This window comes from Oncorhynchus kisutch, linkage group LG9 (genome assembly GCF_002021735.2).
Source record: "Oncorhynchus kisutch isolate 150728-3 linkage group LG9, Okis_V2, whole genome shotgun sequence".
NCBI lineage: Eukaryota > Metazoa > Chordata > Actinopteri > Salmoniformes > Salmonidae > Oncorhynchus > Oncorhynchus kisutch.
The window spans coordinates 10,438,521-10,453,525 of NC_034182.2; the positions used below are offsets into that span (position 1 = coordinate 10,438,521).

A 15,005-nucleotide genomic window follows, 5' to 3' on the forward strand; every position below is an offset into this window, starting at 1 on the left:
AGCGAAAGAGAGAGATAAAGAGAGAGAGAATTAGGTATGGAACTAAGATCAGAAATTAATATGAAATAAAAGCTACTAAATCACTTGTCATTGTACTTTTCATTATTTAAATGACTGATCATGATTAAGTTGCATCATAAATGTTTGATAGTGATTAAGTGTCGTCATAACCCACTGGGCACAGATGTCAATTCAACGTCTATTCCACGTCGGTTCAACGTTCATTTTGTTGAAATGACCTGGAAAAGACATTGATTCAACCCGTGTGTGCCCGGTGGGAAATGTCTGATTATAAGTGTTTGATTTCTCTCTTGACTGCTTTCCGATCCCTCCCTTTGAACTCTCCATCCACAGCTAATTAGTGTCTGTTTATTAAAGCTACGTCTTATCAGCATAGTCTGCTTAATGACTTTTTAACAGACATGTGGCCAATTTCCTCCACTCAGCTGTGGAGTGGCAGTGTGACGACTAGAGAACCCTCTATAACCACTCCGACACAAAGATCTGGGTTCAAATAGCACATTATTTAACTTCAAATACATTCGCTGGGCTTGATTGATCTTGCCCGGCGCAATGGAATCCATAGAATAGTCGCCAAGGTGCAAACCTTATCCATCTGGCACTCCAGGCAGACGAGAACAAACGCTGAAAGTATTTCAAAGATTTTGAATAGTAGTTGAACCCAGGTCTGCTGACACATAACCGGCATGTGGCCCATTGATTCCTTCCAAGTGGCCACAGACACATGCAGTAAATCTCTCTCCCTCGTGTTAATTTTCTTTAGTTCACCACAACACACACAATCCAACGAGTCCTCTGCCACCAGCCACCGACAACACAACAGCTGCAGGCACTTAAAACACATACACAGTCAGACAGACAGGCACACCCAAATTAGAAAAAACAACACCAAAACATTAGCTAGCTATCAAACAGGTTTCACACAACTCCCCCCGTGTCTCAATCCCGCCTTGCTAAACATAAAAAAACAGGCAGATTTCAAGCCTTGAATTTCATCCTTGAACCTAAATAAGAGGGGAGCTTAAGTTGTTCATTTTCCCTCTGACATTTTTCCTTCCTTTGTCCATTTGCAACCGGTAACATAAACATTTGACATGCCAAGTTGAATTCTGGGAAGTCAATAGAATAACAACAGGGGTAACATTAAAGTGACATGTTTAAGAGTTCGGAATAATTACAATCCCATTGCTGTGGAGACTCCAGTGTTGTCCTGGTCCTAACAGAAGGTGGGTTAGGGTTAGGGGGAATGGGAGAGCCCTTCTCTGGTGACCTCTGTCCTCTCTGACTTGCTGCTGAAAACGAGCTAGTTTATGTTTATGGCGTTGGGTGTGGGGTGGTGGGGGGGGGGGTTGCAGGGGAACTTGGGGCGGGAACAGAAAAGCTCATCATCACTGAAGATTCATTAGCATCTTGGCGAACTGAAAGAGGACAGAGGTCTGTTTGTGTCCAAGATGAGAGTCAGTGAGGCCGAACTCAGACTAGACCAGAGAGGACCATGTACAAATACATCCCATCCATGTGTATGTTCAGTAGGCCCTACACATTGCCTGAAGTTGTCCAATAAGAACACACATTCTACAGGTCGCTATCAATAAAACGTCACAATTATGTGCAGAGCATTCGATTTAGCTGCTGGGGGGGGGCAAGGAGACCCCCAGCTCTGCTAAAACTGTTGACAACTACGTGCCCATCATGTATTTTCAGATATGTGAGGGCGGCCGTAGCATACCCATTTGGCATGTAGCTAGCTAGCTAGCAAACGTGTCATTTAGTTTGCTTCATCAGAGATGAGGCTTTTGGAAAGAACTTAACATCGGCAAGGCCTCGTCCTGGTCAAGCTGTCAGTCTGACTACTGTCGTCACCTCTTAGACGACGTGCAAATATAGCCATCTAGTTTGTCCCCTGAAGGTTAGCTCGTTAACAGGCCATGTTGACGTGATCTGTTATTAGCTAGTTAGCCAATTTGACTTGGTCCATCAATCACTGTAGCCTATCATGTCTGTCAGCAGCAATCATGTACCACAATGTTTATGCCAAATGTACAACGTTTCTACCGGTTGCTTGCAAAGTAAACATTATCAGCTCACAGTACCGCGGCAAATGCGCCGTTCTGCTTCTTGACATGTAGAGCCCACAAAGGATGGGAAATGAACCTAAACCACTCGTACCCGGCAGGTATGGTTCACTTTCATTTGATGTCCCTCAAATATCCAATGAATGGTGGCCAACAAAAAAGCGATCATGAAAAGCGTGCATAATCAGAAATGATCTAACTGTGGTCTTCAAGAGGTGTGGTTGATATTACAAGCAAATAGTTCACATTTATTTAACAGTCCCTTGAAAACGGCACGCAGTTGTCAATGCTTTTAGTGGAGCTGGGGGGGGGGGGGGGGGGTCTCCTTGCGCTCCGTCAGGCAAATCGAAACACTCTGTACCTTATCATTAGGTTTTATTGATAACGACCTATTTGTTCAGACCCCATCAGTGGTCCTAAAGTAAATCACGTGAGACTCACACTGTAACGACATAGTCCTGAAACGTCCCCAGGAGAATCTACCTCAGACATTCCTGACTACACCTAATGGCATGTTCCTCTCCCCCCTCCTCCTCCCTCCCTCCCTGGCTTCCCAGAATCAGACATAATGCCTACAAATGCCAAAACATGTCCCACCAAATATGTTTGGGTTGCGGGCAAGGGCATCCAAACTACAGATTTTGATTTTGCTTGCGTCAATCAGCGGGGTGGGGAGTGAAAAGACGAAATGTGTCTAAGCACATCCAAGCAGAACCGGCATGTTGCAGGAGGAGCAGAAACACATTTGTCTGCCTGACACTAAGTCAATAAGAGAAGGCCGAGACTAAATGAACTGGATCTGTCCGCTAGTGCACATTGCAGATGCCCCAGACAGATATCGGTTGGAGATATCTAGCTGAGGAAGAGAAGAACTCTTCAACCCTGAGCGCCGACCCAAAACGAAACCCAAAGAATGAAATGAGGATAAAATGTCCTCCAAAACGATGACAGAGACACTCTCTGGAGAACGAAGGGAGCTGAGAGCCAGACACACACACACACACACACACAGGGAAAGATCCAGAAGATAGCACAGTCTCATACAAACATAAATGACAGACTTGGATAGGTTGCACTTTGAGTTTAAAAGGGGGTTAAGGAGGATTGCACACTCACCCAGACAGTTGTGTCCGTCGTGGGCCAACATGAATCCGTCGTAGCAGGTGCACCTGTAGTTGCCCGGGATGTTGATACACTCGTGGACACAGCCTCCGTTGTACTCATTCTCACACTCGTCCATGTCTGAAACGGAGAGTCATAGAAGACCAATGAGAAGGGTGGAGAGGAATTACTGTCGCTACTGAACAAATGGATGGAAAGAGAGGAAGGTGGAAAGGTAGAATGGATGGTAGGGGATTGGGGGACAGAGATGAACAGTATGGAGCGTCATTAAGATGGGTGTTGGGGTACAAAAGGAGGGGACATATGGAGAGTGTAGAGGTCAGAGGTCAGGGAACATGGTTGGAGATAAAAGGCAGTCACCGGTACAGCTTATGGTGACTGCATACATACTAGGGGTAAGACTGGGGTGTTTGGGGGTACAAGAGTCCAGAGGGGCATACGGAGAGTGTCTCGCCATGTTTATTCGTTGACTATGTTCCCCCTTCATGCTGAGCCAGCGGAGGAGTCTTTCACAGGAGCCACTCACAAGTGGTTGCCATGCGGACTGAGCCACTAAAACAAACAGTCCCCCCTCCGTGTGAACGCCAGGGGAGGCAAGCAGACCGATGGCCAGACCCCAACCCCAAATCCTCTCCTTCTCTCCGTCTATCGTCCTCCTCCACTCCAGATGGGCCCGAGCAGGTATCTGGTTAGTGTTCAACTCCTGTATTACTCCCTCTGTCTCTGTCTCACTCGCCAACCTGGCCAAGACGCCGACTCTCACTCCCTCAGTCTGTCTGTCTTTCTGTCTGTGCATCCCTTTCACCTTTTCTCTTGTTTCTTTGCTCGCTCCTTCTCCCCCTCTCTAAAGTACCTTTCTCGCACTCTTCTATCTCACTTCTTTCTCTGTTCTTTCTTCCCACTCTCTTTCTCTCTCTCCCTCTATTTGTTTCCTATCCCCTTTACCTATTCTGTCTGTCTCAGACACTGGCACACAACATTAGTAGCCTGTCTGTGTCCCACACACACACACACACACACACGCACACACACACACACACACACACACGCACGCACGCACGCACGCACACGCACGCACGCACGCACGCACACACACACGCACGCGCACGCACGCACGCACGCACACACACACACACACACACGCACGCACGCACACACACACACACACGCACACACACACACACACACACTGTCCTGTCTCTGCCAACCGCAAGGTGGGCTATGTTAGTTCTGGTTCTGTCAGCCACAAACAGCTTTTAGCACTAGTCTCTCTAGTCTTTCTCCGCCTCCTACATCCCGTGGACTGGAGGCCGCGTCCCAAATAGCACCCTTTTCCCTTTAGGGCTCTGGTCAAAAGTAGTGCACTGTATAGGGAATAGGGTGCCATTCGGGACACAGCCCTGGACACTGCACAGCACACCACCGGTACAACGCCAACACACTGAAATATTCCACTGTCGGTCGGCTCACGCAGACCTCTCACCCTCTAGACAGCTCATTGTCATCAGGATAGAACACACAGTGTCTTGGTTAAAAGCTATTTTGATGTTCCTGTATATCTACAATAGAAGCTTAGCCTAATCTACTTTTAAGTTGAAAAACAGGTCTACAATATAGAATAGACACCGCCAACACATCTTGGTCGAAATGCTTGAAATAGAGAAGAAATCTGATCTAAAAGTGTTTTTCCTGAGGCATTCCAGTCAGTTAAAACCAATCAAGATAAAAGTTAAATAAATAACTGGGACAGACATTCTTTCCTTTAGAGATGCTCTGGCACCTGCCATGTTTACAGAGCAGGCAATTACACCGGCCTAACATGCATTCTAATCCACTGTTTGTTTTCGACTCTCTTTCCCACACGAACAAAGGAATGGTATGGCCTTTCTGCACTTTAAAGACAGAGACTGGGCCCTGGCTGGTGTACACAAACTGGTCCCGGTCATCAGTGGCTCATCCCAGAGGCATATGAAACCAATTAGGGAGCGCTGAAATGAGAGGGCTGCTGGGTAATGACTGTTTTTGTCGGAGTGTTTGGACGAACGCCTCTCCCTGCACCAGCAGACGTGATGCCAAGGCACCCCTTTACATGCTCTGCATAGCACCCTGAGATCCTCCAATGGAAAGCAAAGGTGTGGAAATACAGGGGAATCAGAGGAACATCAGTCTTTGTACTAGAGAGAAGACGTGGAGGAGGATGTATAGACAGGAGAAATAGCAGGTAGATACAGTTCATTCAGAAAGTATTACCTTACAGCCTTATTCTGAAATTGATTAAATCATTTTATTCACTCATCAATCTACACACAATATCCCAAAATGCTAAAACAAAACCAGGATTTTAGATAAATTAATTCAATAATTCAAATAAGTTAAATTCCGGGCTCTGGCTGGGCCACTCAAGGACATTCAGAGACTTCTCCCAAAGCCACTTCTGCGTTGTCTTGGCTGTGTGCTTAGGGTTGTTGTCCTGCTGGAAGGAGAACCTGAGGACTCTGGAGCAGGTTTTCATCAAAGATCTCTCTGTACTTTGCGCCGTTCATCTTTCCCTCGATCCTGACTAGTCTCCCAGTCCCCTGTCATGACGTTGGCCTGGGGGTAGGTTTATGACAGTCATAAATACATCTTCCCCCCTTTTTCCTCTCTCTCTACCCCACTGATGTTACATTTGCAAACCCCTTGGTTAACATAGAGATTCTGGGAACATCAGAAGGTGAGGGGAACTTAACTATATTCTGGTAATCCGACCAATTTAACATATGCAGTGGTACTTAATGAGTATGATGTCAGTTTGGTTGTCATCTGAGACATTCTCATCAATGATAAGATGACATAAACTCTACAGTGGAAAGTCTACACATCAGAGGTATCGGATTCACATGCAATTGTTGTTCAATTTAAATGTTTGAATATGAAATGATTCGTGATGGGATGAAATGTGATTTTAGCTTCTAAAATGTGAGAATTGGGTTTTCATGAATGAATTAGGCCCGACTCAGTGGCCCGCCCACGTGAAGAGACATAGGTTGTAAACTATGAAACACACCCCTATATAAAGCCTTGGCGACAATATAACCTCCTGTTCCGAGGATGTGAGGACGACGGTCCGATGTCAAAATGGTTCAGATAATAACTACAGAACGAAGCCAACATCAGCGTGAGCTTTGGTTGCGAATAGTATGAACTTTGAACTCTTATTCACTACAAAAGTGATACCTCCTAGCCGTTGAGTTAGCAACAGCAGCTGCAAACAAGGGTTAGGAAGGAACAGACAGAGTATCCCGTCTATCACCCAACGACGTTACTACAACGTATCCAATTGACAACCAGTAACATTCTTCAAAGGACTCGGTTTGGCAACACGGCCTTCCATCTACCACCAACCTACTGAAGCGCAGCTCAGAGTAAATATTTATTGCATTTTCCTTTTCCAAATGGGCGGTAATTTAGAATGCATAAGATACTGTATTTACGATAGCACAGCTTCGCCCTTTGTTTCTCAGTCTTCCTGCTCTTTCACTCAAACCCAGCCCCTTTTCTTTTGTGTAACAAGCTGTCATATCTGTTCTGCCCGCTAGGGATGTTTTCCTTTATGACGTAATTTGTAATCAAGTTATGATTAATTATGTGTATGTGTAATTATGTCAATTAGCCTATCAGAAGCTTCTAAAGCCATGACATCAACAACAAAAAATCCCAAGCTGTTTAAAGGCACAGTCAACTTAGTGTATGTACTTCTGACCCACTGGAATTGTGATACAGTGAATTATAAGTTAAATAATATGTCTGTAAACAATTGTTGGAAAAATGACTTGTGTCATGCACAAAGTATTCCAAACCGACTTGCCAAAACTAGTTTGTTAACAAGAAATTTGTGGAGTGGTTGAAAAACGAGTTTTAATGATTCCAACTTTAGTGTATGTAAACTTCCGACTTCAACTGTAGGCAGGTTTGTGCCTTTCCAAATCATGTCCAATCAAATGAATTTACCACAGGTGGACACCAATCAAGTTGTAGAAACAACTCAAGAATAATCAATGGAGTCTCATAGAAAAGGGTATGAGACTCCATTGAGGGTCTGAATACTTATGTAAATAAGGTTTTTCTATTTTCACTTTGTCATTATGAGGTATTGTGTGTAGATTGATGAGGAAAATGGTTTAATTAATCCATTTTAGAATAAGGCTGTAAGGTAATAAAATGTGGAGAAAGTCGAGGGGTCTGAATACTTTCCAAATGCACTGTACACCTGTGTGTGTCTCCAGCAACCACATTTGAACACAACAACCCTGTTTTTGATAGGCAGAGGGAACTGAGCAGAGTTAGTCATGAGGATGGCTTGCATATTGTCTTCTGTTTTTTCTTCATCAAACAACAGCCCAAAAAAGGAGAGAGGCATACAAAGAGAGCGAGAGAGAGAAAGCAAGAGAGAGAGAGAGAGAGAGAGAGAGAGAGAGAGGGAGAGAAAGCAAGAGAGAGAGAGAGAGAGAGAGAGAGAGAGAGAGAGAGAGAGAGAGAGAGAGAGAGAGAAAGGGAGAGAGAGAGAGAGAGAGCGAGAGAGCGAGAGAGAGAGAAATGAGGGGGGAAAAAGGTGAAAGTGAGAGAGAGAAAGAAACCACTGGGGGCGCAGAGGACAGTTCAACGTCTAGTTTTAATTTGCATTTGGTTGAGTTGTCAACTAATGTGAATTCAACGTGAAATCAACAAAATATCTCACCATGTCATTGGATTTAGGTTGAAAGGTTGGTAAAAAAAATGTTTTACTAAATTCCCTTACATTGATTACTTTTTTCAAATCCAATCAGTTTTCCACATTGATTCAACATCATCACATTGAATTTGTTGGTAGAAATTATACTCCGAAAGAGAGGGAAACGAGGCGGTCTTCTGGTCAGACTCCGGAGACGGGCACACCGTGCACCACTCCCTAACATTCTTCTTGCCAATGTCCAGTCTCTTGACAACAAGGTTGATGAAATCCGAGCAAGGGTAGCATTCCAGAGGGACATCAGAGACTGTAACGTTCTTTGCTTCACGGAAACGTGGCTCACCGGAGAGACGCTATCCGAAGTGGTGCAGCCAACGGGTTTCTCCACGCATCGCGCCGACAGAAACAAACATCTTTCTGGTAAGAAGAGGGGTGGTGGGGGTATGCCTTATGGCCAACGTGACATGGTGTGATGAAAGAAACATACAGGAACTCAAATCCTTCTGTTCACCTGATTTAGAATTCCTCACAATCAAATGTAGACCGCATTATCTGCCAAGAGAATTCTCTTCGATTATAATCACAGCCGTATATATCCCCCCCCCCAAGCAGACACATCGATGGCTCTGAACGAACTTTATTTAACTCTCTGCAAACTGGAAACAATTTACCCGGAGGCTGCATTCATTGTAGCTGGGGATTTTAACAAGGCTAATCTGAAAACAAGACTCCCTAAATTTTAGCAGCATATCGATTGCACAACCAGGGGTGGAAAGACCTTGGATCATTGTTACTCTAACTTCCGCGACACATATAAGGCCCTGCCCCGCCCCCCTTTTGGAAAAGCTGACCACGACTCCATTTTGTTGATCCTTGCCTACAGACAGAAACTAAAACAAGAAGCTCCCACGCTGAGGTCTGTCCAACGCTGGTCCGACCAAGCTGACTCCACACTCCAAGACTGCTTCCATCACGTGGACTGGAAGATGTTTCGTATTGCGTCAGATAACAACATTGACGAATACGCTGATTCGGTGTGCGAGTTCATTAGAACGTGTGTTGAAGATTTCGTTCCCATAGCAACGATTAAAACATTCCCTAACCAGAAACCGTGGATTGATGGCAGCATTCGTGTGAAACTGAAAGCGCGTACCACTGCTTTTAATCAGGGCAAGGTGTCTGGTAACATGACCGAATACAAACAGTGCAGCTATTCCCTCCGCAAGGCTATCAAACAAGCTAAGTGTCAGTACAGAGACAAAGTAGAATCTCAATTCAACGGCTCAGACACAAGAGGCATGTGGCAGGGTCTACAGTCAATCACGGACTACAGGAAGAAATCCAGCCCAGTCACGGACCAGGATGTCTTGCTCCCAGGCAGACTAAATAACTTTTTTGCCCGCTTTGAGGACAATACAGTGCCACTGACACTGCCTGCAACGAAAACATGCGGTCTCTCCTTCACTGCAGCCGAGGTGAGTAAGACATTTAAACGTGTTAACCCTCGCAAGGCTGCAGGCCCAGACGGCATCCCCAGCCGCGCCCTCAGAGCATGCGCAGACCAGCTGGCCGGTGTGTTTACGGACATATTCAATCAATCCCTATACCAGTCTGCTGTTCCCACATGCTTCAAGAGGGCCACCATTGTTCCTGTTCCCAAGAAAGCTAAGGTAACTGAGCTAAACGACTACCGCCCCGTAGCACTCACATCCGTCATCATGAAGTGCTTTGAGAGACTAGTCAAGGACCATATCACCTCCACCCTACCTGACACCCTAGACCCACTCCAATTTGCTTACCGCCCAAATAGGTCCACAGACGATGCAATCTCAACCACACTGCACACTGCCCTAACCCATCTGGACAAGAGGAATACCTATGTGAGAATGCTGTTCATCGACTACAGCTCGGCATTCAACACCATAGTACCCTCCAAGCTCGTCATCAAGCTCGAGACCCTGGGTCTCGACCCCGCCCTGTGCAACTGGGTACTGGACTTCCTGACGGGCCGCCCCCAGGTGGTGAGGGTAGGCAACAACATCTCCTCCCCGCTGATCCTCAACACTGGGGCCCCACAAGGGTGCGTTCTGAGCCCTCTCCTGTACTCCCTGTTTACCCACGACTGCGTGGCCACGCACGCCTCCAACTCAATCATCAAGTTTGCGGATGACACAACAGTGGTAGGCTTGATTACCAACAACGACGAGACGGCCTACAGGGAGGAGGTGAGGGCCCTCGGAGTGTGGTGTCAGGAAAATAACCTCACACTCAACGTCAACAAAACTAAGGAGATGATTGTGGACTTCAGGAAACAGCAGAGGGAACACCCCCATATCCACATCGATGGAACAGTAGTGGAGAGGGTAGCAAGTTTTAAGTTCCTTGGCATACACATCACAGACAAACTGAATTGGTCCACTCACACAGACAGCATCGTGAAGAAGGCGCAGCAGCGCCTCTTCAACCTCAGGAGGCTGAAGAAATTCGGCTTGTCACCAAAAGCACTCACAAACTTCTACAGATGCACAATCGAGAGCATCCTGGCAGGCTGTATCACCGCCTGGTATGGCAACTGCACCGCCCTCAACCGTAAGGCTCTCCAGAGGGTAGTGAGGTCTGCACAACGCATCACCGGGGGCAAACTACCTGCCCTCCAGGACACCTACACCACCCGATGCTACAGGAAGGCCATAAAGATCATCAAGGACATCAACCACCCGAGCCACTGCCTGTTCACCCCGCTGTCATCCAGAAGGCGAGGTCAGTACAGGTGCATCAAAGCTGGGACCGAGAGACTGAAAAACAGCTTCTATCTCAAGGCCATCAGACTGTTAAACAGCCACCACTAACATTGAGTGGCTGCTGCCAACACACTGACAATGACACTGACTCAACTCCAGCCACTTTAATAATGGGAATTGATGGGAAATGATGTAAATATATCACTAGCCACTTTAAACAATGCTACCTTATATAATGTTACTTACCCAACATTATTCATCTCATATGCATACGTATATACTGTACTCTATATCATCGACTGCATCCTTATGTAATACATGTATCACTAGCCACTTTAACTATGCCACTTTGTTTACATACTCATCTCATATGTTATACTGTACTCGATATCATCTACTGTATCTTGCCTATGCTGCTCTGTACCATCACTCATTCATATATCCTTATGTACATATTCCTTATCCCCTTACACTGTGTATAAGACAGTAGTTTTTTGGGGGAATTGTTAGTTAGATTACTTGTTCGTTATTACTGCATTGTCGGAACTAGAAGCACAAGCATTTCGCTACACTCGCATTAACATCTGCTAACCATGTGTATGTGACAAATAAAATTTGATTTGATTTGATTTGAAACGTAGATTTTTGCCCAGTGGGAAGGAGAAAGAGAGAGTCATTAATTTGCACCTCGTGAGAAGTGAGGCTGGATCAGGCCAGCCTGGCAAGACAAGACAAGGCAGGCGTGGTTTTACATAGGGGAGCAGGGTTAGAGAGCACCAGAGATCAGGGCAGGTATCAGGAGGGGGTAGGGTCAGGGTTCACACCTGTCCTGTGGCATGGGGTTAGGGTCTCGGGTTCACACCTGCCCTGGGGCATGGGGCTAGGGTCTGGGACCGAGGAGGGAGGATGGACATTGAGCCATGCCCTGTGCCTAGTTAGCCTCCAGCAGTGATCTCTTCCTGCACTGGAGCTGTTGTTGACATCTGACAGCGGCGACCCCGACAGCTTCTGAACCGGGCTGCTCGCTGCTTCCGCTGCTTGGACACGCGCCGCATGTTTCCTAATTGTGACGGGGGAAATGTTGATGCTCAACATCTCATCAAGTGAATTAGGCACCTTCGCTGACGGGCCCGTGCCCCAAGAGAGCGGAGAAACATGCCCCTTGAGATGGATGAAGAAGGGGAGAGAGGTGAGGAAGGAGAGAGGGGAAGAAGAGGAAGGAAAGAGAAGGGGGAGAAGTGGGAATGGAAGGGAGCGTGCCCCTGCTGTCCCCTTGATGTTTCAGTTGGACTGGTCCAGAGAAGTGTGTCCAGAGGAGAAAGTCCTTAGCTCAGTGAAGGGAGATATCCAATTAGAACTGCAACAGCATGTGGAGGAGGGACACTTCACTACAGTGGATTGTGTAATTCCCTGAGCGGAAAAAGGAGATCTCTCAAATTCTTGGGGTTGTTTTACTTTTCGGGGCTGTTTAATTGTACCTGACTGAATTGCTGAGTAAGGTTTCTATAGGTCAGATGCTTCCACCATCCCAATTGACACCCTACAGTACTCCCTATTTGGTTTACTGCTTTTGACCACGGTACATAGGATTCTGGTCTAAAGTAGTGCTCTATATTGGGAATAGGGTGCCATTTGGGACACAGAAGCCAATACCAAAGTAAAGGAGACTGGGTATCAACCGAATTCTCTGAAACTCAGAATATCGCAACCTCTCTAGCTACCTATCCCTCAACTTCTCTGAAAACAAAAACCATGTGTATTTACCCAAGAGGTCGAATGACGGCACAAAACCAGAAATAATCCAAATATTATTTCTGAACCTGTAGTGCGTCACGGTTCATTACCAAGGCTAGTACAAAGATCCTCAGGACAGAAATAAGAAAATGTCCCCATTACTGACATCCAAACACCAACAAACCACAGACACTCATATGAGCAGAGGGTTGAGAGCCCATGCTTTGTGCCCAGTCAAGGCCAAGGGTTTGTGACAGTGAATTTCTGTTCTGATGCCCGTTCCAAGACTGAAGAACCAAGATTGAAAACGTGTGTGTGTGTGCATGCTTGTATATGTGCGTGCGCGCACGTGAATGTGTGTGTGTCTCAGGTGTTGAGGCCTGTGCATGTACAGCTTATGGGTATATGAGCTGTATGGCATTGCAGCAATAACACCTCTCCTCTCTCATCTCTTGTTCTGTCAGCTCTGTAAGTGTATATGTGAGTCTGCTCTCACGCTCTTTTCTACAGAGCTATAGCTATATAAAGCCCCAGCCTACTGGAGCCGAGTCTGACCTGCTCTTCCATATGTGTGTGTGTGTGTGTGTGTGTGTGTGTGTGTGTGTGTGTGTGTGTGTGTGTGTGTGTGTGTGTGTGTGTGTGTGTGTGTGTGTGTGTGTGTGTGTGTGTGTGTGTGTGTGTGTGAAGCAGCGAGCCAGTGAGGAGAGCTCCTGAGCAGTGACGGAGTAGCAGACACTGGGCAGACAACGGCCTAGTAATTGTCTGCCACCTCTCCCACAGAGCCTCCCGTCCGCAATATCTCACTCTCTTTCTATCTCATGAAATCTCTCTCCCTCCCGCCCTCTTTCTCTGTGTCCTTACCTCCTTCACCCACCATCCATTTTCTCCCAGTTGCATCTATGCATCTGTCTTTCCAAATATATTTCTGTTTTTCCCTCCCTCCCTCCCTCCCTCCCTCTGTAAAGCAGGTCAGGTAATTGTTGCTGCTGCTGGGAGAGCAGACTCATGGCTCAGTCTCTATCTGTCTCTATGCCTGAATCGGCTACTGCTGCTGTTCTCTCCACCCTGGCATACAGGTGACACACACACACGACTACACAGCTGAGCTCTGACACACACACACAGCCACTCAAACACAGATAGAGGTCGAGTGACAACGCATGTTAGTATCTTCAGCATCACCAGGAAATGGTAGCCTAGATGTTCTACAGAGTAAAGTCAACTGTTTGACTGTAGAGGACATGGGAAGAGAAAAGCAAAGGCTGTAGTGCTGAAACTCGTTTTTGAAAAGGAGGAGAGGATGAGTGCCAGGGACAAGACCAATGAAAACCAATCAATTAGTCAGCAAGTGACAAATGCTGAGCAAACATGGACAGGCTTTCACAGGACCCTGACAGCCCTGTGGCAACCAGCCCAGTCGACTCCTCTCTGTGGATTGTTGGAATAATCTACTACTGGCTGCTACTGATGAGCAGAGAACCACGTGACTGTTGAGTTATAGGCCTACTCAGAGAACAGCATGGGCCTATTTTCATCCAAACTGAACTGATAGGCAGGAAAACAGTAATAGTCCTTTATTTTCACACTGTCACTGAAAGTGTAGTTCTTGCTGAGTACATCAATAAATACAATTCCTGTGGCAAAATTAGAATGATTTTCGGAAACCAGTTTCTCTGAAACCAGTTCTCATTTGTAGCAGTTTCCTTGGAATTAAAACGTCTCCAAAGCACTAACAACAGTAGGGACACATAGGTGCTATTGTCACGGCCGTCGAAAGAAGTAGACCAAAGTGCAGCGTTGTGAGTGTCCATTTTCCTTTCATTTAAAATGTCGCCAACAAACGAAGAAACAACCATGAAGCTTACAGGGCTATAGTGCCACTAACAAAGGTCAACTACCCACAATCAAAGGAGGGAAAAAGGGCTACCTAAGTATGATTCCCAATCAGAGACAACGATAGACAGCTGTCCCTGATTGAGAACCATACCCGGCCAGAACATAGAAACAAAGAAACATAGAAAACAAAACATAGAATGCCCACCCCACATCACACCCTGACCTTACCAAATAGAGAAATAAAACGTCTCTCTAAGGTCAGGGCGTGACAGCTATACTGTAGATATACAGTAGAAACTTTCTAGATCAGCACAACTCTGATCATCATAGATGTGCAGTTGATGCCGCCTGAAACCACTTCGTCCAGCATTGCGAGGACAGAGTGATATGACCTTGTACTATGCATAACGGTTTATGCTCTTTCACATTGTCTCATTCTTCGGGTTGACAGCGCAGGGCCCAAAGTTCACATTTTTCCATAACGAGCCAGCAATATCAGCCCATGGAAAAATCTACAGAGAGCGGCATTCATAAACGCAAGATCAGATTTCAGAGGCGAGAGAGAGCAGCATTCTGAGGAGCAGCTTTAAAGAAGGGTCTGCCTCGAGAGAAGCACCATAATCTGATAGGAACAATTATGATTCAAATACAATTTTGTGGTTAATTACAGTTAACCTGCAATAGTCTACGTCATTCAATAAATGCCTTATAATAGGACATAAACGCTCATGCTTAAAACACGTAATAACGCATGAAGTGTTACCGTAA

General features: G+C 46.1%; 1 protein-coding gene across 1 annotated transcript in view; it reads right to left on the bottom strand.

The window, feature by feature from the left end:
• The window catches only part of LOC109896304 (signal peptide, CUB and EGF-like domain-containing protein 1), a 137,724-nt gene that overhangs the window by 117,859 nt on the left and 4,860 nt on the right, over positions 1-15,005 (bottom strand). The window contains exon 3 of the mRNA XM_031832732.1: positions 3,213-3,338. Coding sequence (XP_031688592.1) covers positions 3,213-3,338 — 126 coding nt within the window. The remainder of the gene's footprint in view (positions 1-3,212; positions 3,339-15,005) is intronic.